The sequence below is a fragment of the Gorilla gorilla genome, chromosome 9 (genome assembly GCF_029281585.2).
Source record: "Gorilla gorilla gorilla isolate KB3781 chromosome 9, NHGRI_mGorGor1-v2.1_pri, whole genome shotgun sequence".
In the NCBI taxonomy this organism is placed as follows: Eukaryota; Metazoa; Chordata; class Mammalia; order Primates; family Hominidae; genus Gorilla; species Gorilla gorilla.
The window spans coordinates 131,913,950-131,921,786 of NC_073233.2; the positions used below are offsets into that span (position 1 = coordinate 131,913,950).

Here is a 7,837-nt window from a genome sequence, read left to right on the forward strand (position 1 = left end):
GGAGAGGACGTGGAGAAATAGGAACACTTTTACACTGTTGGTGGGACTGTCAACTAGTTCAACCATTGTGGAAGTCAGTGTGGCAATTCCTCAGGGATCTAGAACTAGAAGTACCATTTGACCCAGCCATCCCATTACTGGGTGTATACCCAAAGGACTATAAATCATGCTGCTATAAAGACACATGCACACGTATGTTTATTGCGGCATTATTCACAATAGCAAAGACTTGGAACCAACCCAAATGTCCTACAATGATAGACTGGATTAAGAAAATGTGGCACATATACACCATGGAATACTATGCAGCCATAAAAAATGATGAGTTCATGTCCTTTGTAGGGACATGGATGAAATTGGAAATCATCATTCTCAGTAAATTATCGCAAGAACAAAAAACCAAACACCGCATATTCTCACTCACAGGTGGGAATTGAACAATGAGAGCACATGGACACAGGAAGGGGAACATCACACTCTGGTGACTGTTGTGGGGTGGGGGGAGGGGGGAGGGATAGCATTAGGAGATATACCTAAAGCTAAATGACGAGTTAATGGGTGCAGCACACCAGCATGGCACATGTATATATATGTAACTAACATGCACATTGCATACATGTACCCTAAAACTTAAAGTATAATAACAATAAAATAAAAGAATGCAACCCCCCCAAAAAAAACACAGTTCTTAAAACTTCAGCAGAAGTTGGGGAAATATAAGAAATTGATATGATCAGGAAATGGGATTAGAGTATACTTTTTAAAAATCTTGACATTATTAAGTTGCTTAAAGTTTTAATCAAACATTTTTTAAAAATAAAAAAAAGGACTTGTCTTACTACGCACACCCTTTCTATTCTCTTCAATGGGTAAAGCTTGATATCAGAATTCCATTTGAATTTTTCTGTTTTTTAAAAAACATGAATAGCCTTTTTCTTGAAATGTATGTCTTATTTGTATCTGCATTTAATTTTTTATAACCATTATCCTTAGTCTCTCATTTCATAATGAGATGAAACCCATCATAAGTCATTCTCATAACGAAATGAGAGACTGAGGGTAATGGTCATAAAAGACTCGTTTCATAATGAGTCTCTCATTTCATTATGTCTCAGGGATTATAATTATAATCTCCTGCAAGGTCTTCTCAACTCTCACCTCTCCCCTTTAATGAATCACTTCATCCTGCATAACATTGACTGATCAAATTTCAAAAGAGTTTATCTCACTGGTCCCCTCCCACAAATGCTAATAATCTCAATCTCACATACTGATTAACTGTGCAACACAAAATTCTCAATTTATAACTCAAAACTTCTAAAATGTTATTGGTATCCATTTATTCTTATCCCCTACAACTTTTCTCTACTCAAGTACATTTCTCTGTTCAATAAGCATTTATTTATGCAAGTAGATTTTCTCAACCTCTCCTAAATTTACTGTTAATCTCCTCTTGTTCTCCTCACCCTACTCAATCCCCCCTTGAAGAAATCAACTTCATTTTTATCTGATAACATCTCTAAAGCTTCTCGGACTTTAGTGTGCACATGAGTCACCTGGGACTCTTGTTAAGCTGCAAATCCTAATTCAACAGGTCTGGAGTAGGGACTGAGATTCTGTCTTTCTAATAAGTGCCCAGAGATTTCCATTATGTGGTTCCATGAATTGCACTTTGAGTAGCAAGAATCTAAGCTACTATTCGAGGTTAAGATCAAGCCTATCCTCTCCATGTTGTCTTTCTACCCTAAGAATGCTTTGGTTCCCCTGTAAACTCAGCGGCATTTAACAGTGTGTTTTGATATGTAGCCTGTTCAGAAACTCTCTTAGTGTACTTCTACACTTTTCTATGTGTATGTGATATAGTTCCCTAAGAAGAAGAATGTTTTCCATAAATATCTTTGAAAGAGAGCCAAAAAATGGCATGAACTATGAAGTTAGATGGACTTGGGTTTATTGTCCTGTCACTGTCACCTACTGGTTGAAGGATATTTGGCAGATTGCTCACTTCCTCTTCTCCTCTTGCTAAATACATCAATTCCACACCTTTAAAATGAAAATAATAATGCATAAAGAGTGTCCTATTAATAGTTGCTATTAACCCTGGATAGTATGTGAAATAACATAAAATCTTAATTTTTTAAAAGTCAGTTACTCAAACCGCTGAATTTTACATGACCCTTTCAATATGAGAATATCACTACTTCACAGAAAAGCCAATTCCAATATTGGACTGTTCATATACAATTTATACCATATACTGTTATACATATACTGTTCATACAATTTAAATCAACATGACTAAACTTCCCCCAATTATGTTTAGCCTAATCCTTTAAGCTCAATGAAATAGTCAAAATACCAAATAAATTCAAATAGAAATAATTTTTTGAACAAATCATGCTTACTGTATTTCACCATCTGCGTATAGCATAAAAATGGTAGGTGAGAAAAATCTGGCTAGTGACTGTCAAGCCTGACAAAAAAATTGAGACTTTGCTATGACACCTCTTTTCTTATCTCTTTCCTAGGAGTGTTTTTCTCCATGCTCCTCAACTTAGAATGGAATTAATGTCCTGATAAACCCATCATAAGTCAAAAATATCATAAGATGAAAATGCATTGAATATACCTAACTTACCAAACATCATAGCTCGGTTTAGCCCACCCTAAATGTGCTCAGAACACTTCCATTAGCCTACAGTTGGGCCAAATCATCCAAAAGAAAGCCTATTTAATAATAAAATTTTGAATATCTCATTAAATTCATTGAATACTATACTGAATATGAAAAATAGAATGCTTTTGCACAATCCACAGTCATAAAGTTGAGCCATCATAAGTTGGAGACCATCTGTATACTCCTTTCAAAAAGCACATATCATGAACTTTTATGAACTCAGTGGGACTGGAACAATTATAGAACTTTTGAATATCAAAATATAGAATAACTTAGAGATCATCTTGCTTAACTTCATTTTACAGACAAAGAAAGTAAATCTGGAAAGACTAAGTAGATACCAACAAATTGAAATGCCTTCTAGGAATTTAGAAATAAGGATAATTAGGGTTCTTGCTGAGTATTAAAATTTAAGTATTACCACATAAATGATCTGAGCAGATAAATACAAACTTAGAATGGCTATCAGGTCATGACAGGAAGGAATGTATTTATAAAAAATAAGACACTCTAGTGAGGTGTATTCAGGAAGACATGAACAAGCATAGGTATATCTCTTTGTAAGACAAAAAAGACTGAATATAATGTGAATGGTAAATATATTAAAATGATTTCTATTTTTAATATGAGTTCAGTTAAGATGGCAGAAATGTTTCTGTTTGTTTACTACTTGATAAAATATCTGGAAATTAATCTAAAAAAACAGATATGAGAAAATGGCCCCAAATAATCTGAACCTGATTAGAAATGAATGAGAAAATAACCTTATTAGATGTTTAAAAGTATATTAAAGCCGCAGGTATTTTTAAAGTTTGGTACTAACATATATATAATAATGATATCTGCACATATGTCAACATGTGTATTTGAATTTTAAAATATACAGCCAAAGAATAAAAAGACACCAAAGAATACTTAATATTCAAACTCTAAACAGTAGTACGTTTTTAGCTTCTATTTTCAAGAATGGAGAAATATTCATACAGTCTAACACTACTTTTCCTTTTCTGTCTTATTTATTCATTTTTTATTCTCAATATTAGATAACCTCAAAACAAACTTGAAATCAAAATACCCTCTTAAGAAGTGAAGTTGCATAAAAATACTATCCTATGTAGCTCTTTCTAGTGGAGAGTTCAAATTCTGGGCTCACAGAAATAAGTTCACATATTAGCCCTGCTGCTCATTGACTGTGTGGATACAGTATAAAGTAAAATTTGCTGTTTGATGTTTTTATGTGGTAGTTTTCTTAACATAAAATAGTAAGATGTATTTTTTATTTCTCTATTAAGAGCAAAACAACCAATTAATTTTTTATGTGACCTTTTTCTGTCTGTGTGATGTGTCATTGGCCCTGATGAGAAAAAGAAGTCCTCGTGTTTGCCTGAATTTGACTTCTAAGTAGGCACTTCTCTGGGATCAGAGGACTGATTACATAATTTCTGCCCCCCTTTGTGCCAGGGAGTGTTTATGTGCCCATTGCACTGCAGTTCTGTAGGTCTGCCAAATAGAGTTTGTAACTGTCTTGGGCTGCTCTTCCTAAGAGAGTTAATTAGTCTTCTCTGGAGCATTCTCCTAGAATTATATCAAGGATTTATGTTGTTTTCATCACAGGTAAAAATCACTGTCATCTCACTGACTAGATCTTACAAGACCTTCAAACTACAGATTATCTTCAATTTTTCAATAAGCTAGCTTTATAAATTCCAGGCCTAATACTCTCCCTCTCTCTCTGCTTCTCCTGAATAATATTCATTGCACACTGAATTATACCAGTCATTTCTTATTTATTTTATGGTCATATGTTTTATCTCTCTGCCTCATATATAAATGCATTTTCTTTTTATAAGATTATAAACCCATTTGGAATAGACAACAATGTCATGGTTTTGGTGATACACTGAAAAAAAATGTGTCACGTTGAATTGGATTGCCTATTCATACATATTTTGATGTTTAACCTTGCATCTCTGCTGTTCAAGCAAGCAAAGTCACTGACAACACACATTTTTCTCAGAAAGCTTCTGGTGCACAGAAATCAATTCTCCATTATTCCAGTGTTTTTACAATTGGAATTGAGTTTGGGGGAATGTAGTGATCCTCTTGGACTGTATTTACCCACATACTTTTGAAATATCAGCAAAAGCCTCTGTAGCACCCAGGGGGTCCTGAGGGTGAAGGACCCACATTTAGACACTGACAAGATTGTTATAAGACATAAGTGACTAGGACATGCTTCAGGTCACTATTGACTCATCTTGTTGCAGCCAGGTACATGCGTCATCCCACCTGCCCCACACTCATACTCAAAAGCTATGTAACAAATGCAGAAGTGTGGTAGCACATGCATTTGTCTACTATCTCAGATATGGAAGCATCAGGGAGACCCAGTTTATGTGGCACAGCCGGAAGGCTTATCCTTGATATACCCACATCAATCTTACAAAAGTGGAGCTCTGTGCAAGCTCAGATGACTCGGCCTCTACAGATCCTAGCGCAGGGCATACGTAACCGGCTCCCTCATCTTGAGATGAAATTGCCCCCTCAAGTTTAAGTCCAAGGTCATGACCTACCATTTTCATCAAGGTAAAAGGCAGAGAGAAGGAAGTTGGGATAAGCCTCTTACTTGAACTTCAGTTTCCCCGCAGTTACATGGGAAAATAATAATACCTACCTCACATAATTATTGTCGAGGTCAAATCAGGTGGTTTGCAGGAAAGTTATTTATAGCCTGGAAAGAGATAACAGGTATCAATGCAGGGACTAGAAGCAGTAATAGACATGTAGATGAATGCCTCAGAGAAGCAGAGGTTTCATGCAGACATTTTCTTATCTTGAGTCTTTTTAACAAGGTGCCACCCTTGCTGAGTTGCCTTAACTGCTTTTCATTGGCACTGAAGAAAGACATATGGAAAATCACGTTTGAGAACAGGTTACAATGTGGAACTTTCCGGGTTCCCAGCCAGGAGTCCTCTATTCTATGCATGAATCTTTCTTTCTATTTCTGCTTTAAAATTTCCACTTATTTGGTGTCCTATCCAGGGCCCTGCATTATAGTGTTTCCTGCATGTCTGTGATGGATGAAGTCAGTGAGGCTGCACTTCCTTGTGGCCCCCCAGCCTCTGTAATGCTGCCTTCATTTCTTTGTTACGCAGTGTATAGATGATGGGGTTAAGCAAGGGAGTAATGACAGTGTAAAAGACAGCTACCACCCCATCCAGGGGCTCCTGTGAATGAGGCCGCAGGTAAATGAAGGTGCAGGGCACGTAGTAAACAATGACAACAGTGAGGTGGGCAGCACATGTGGAGAAGGCATTGCGGCACCCATCTGCTGACGGAATTCGCAGGATGGCAGCTACAATATAGCCATAGGAAGTGAGGATGAGCATGAAGCAGGTGAGGGCCAGGAAGCCAATGTCTGCAAAGGTGACCAGCTCGTTGATGGCCGTATCAGCGCAGGCTAGACGCAGCATGGCAGGAATGTCACAGAAGATGTAGTCGACCCGATTGGGGCCACAGAAGGGCAGCCGGAATACAAAACTTGTTTGGAAAAGTGAATGGATGGTCCCTCCCAGCCAGGTGCCTAAAGCCAGGGAGTTACAGACTCTGCGGGTCATGATGGTAGCATAGTGTAAGGGCTTACAAATGGCAAGGAAACGGTCATAAGCCATGAGTGTGTAAAGGAAGCACTCAGTACAGCCCAGGAAATGGAAAGAAAATAGTTGGATTACACAGCCCCCAAAGGAGATAATCCTATTACCCAAGAGAAAGCCAGCCAGCATCTTGGGGACAATAGCACAAGAAATGGTCATGTCCAAGAAGGAGAGGTGACACAGGAACCAGCACATGGGATGGTGGAGCCGGATGTCCACTAAGACAGTGAGGATGATGAGCCCATTTCCAGAAACAGTGAGGAGATAGATGACAAGGAAAGCTAAGAAGAGTGGCGCTCCCAGCTGTGGTGGGTGGTGCAGGCCCACCAAAATGAAGTGAGACACAGAAGTCTGGTTTCCACTTTGCAGTTCCTTGCTGTTCACATCTGTCAAAAGAAGTAGCAGAGGGAGATGCTCAACACCTCTCTAACATTTCTAGGCTCAGCACATCAATTCTGTGTCACTCCCAAATAAGGACAGAAAAGGATACTTATCTATCTATTCTATCTATCTATCTATCTATCTATCTATCTATCTATCTATCTATCTATCATCTATCTATATCTCTATCTGTATCTCTATCTATCTATCTATCTATCTATCTATCTATCTATCTATCTATCTAACTATCCGTTCTCTCTCTCTTCTCTCTCTCATTTTTGCTACTGGTCTTTATCATTCTCTCACCTTACTCCCCCTCAACTCCTGATTCTGAGATTCTGCTTGGTGTCAGGGAGCAGTTGTTCTCTCCAAGGTTAAAGGTAAATGATGATGTGTACATAATTTAGGAGAATGAAGGAAAGACCATACACAGAAGAAGTAATCTTCCTTTCCAATCAGGAAGAAGAAATGTAATCATATAAAAGCTAAATTAATTGATAAAGGAAGATCTGTTCCATTGTTTTCCTTCAGTTTGATCTCTGATATGTATACCAGAGAGTTAGCTTGCATCTTATTGATTTTCTAGGAACATCAGAGTTGTGATTATATTTCCTATCTAAGTGTGCCCAGTGAAAAAATTTTCAGGTTTAAAAAAATATATACTATCTGACCTGCACACTGAACCTAATACATGCAGAACCTCTGAAGTTTTAGCTAAAAATATCTATTTTCAAAAAATCTATATAAAAATTTACATGTCATTTAAAATCTCTCAGAATAGTGAAGCAGTACAAAATCTTAGCCCCAAGGCACTGGGTTGCCTTTTTTTCTCTCTACTTCTGGAAAGTAGAGTCCATTTGTCCATCCGTCCATCTGTCCATCCATCCGTCTATCCACTCATCCATCTACCTGTACACCCATACAGTAGGGCACTATATATTGTATCTTATGAGTACGGCCTGTGAAGACTTACTGGGTTCAATGATCTAGTTCACTTATACTCATTGGTAATCACATTTTTAATATGTTTTTACAATTATAAGTGGGGACAATAATAGTGTCTACTTCATAGGATTGTTGTAAAGATTCAGTTAATTCACACAATTTACAGTAGCACTCAATCAAC

General features: G+C 37.3%; 1 protein-coding gene across 1 annotated transcript; it reads right to left on the minus strand.

Annotated features, from left to right (window-relative positions):
* Window positions 1–5,763: 5,763 nt before the first annotated feature.
* On the minus strand, window positions 5,764–7,596 carry OR10G6 (olfactory receptor family 10 subfamily G member 6). Its single transcript, XM_019035877.1, has 2 exons — window positions 7,549–7,596; window positions 5,764–6,756 (listed from the first exon to the last, which is right to left on the minus strand). The coding sequence occupies exons 1-2, from the start codon at window positions 7,594–7,596 to the stop codon at window positions 5,764–5,766; spliced, it is 1,041 nt and encodes a 346-aa protein (XP_018891422.1).
* Between the last annotated feature and the right edge of the window lie 241 nt (window positions 7,597–7,837).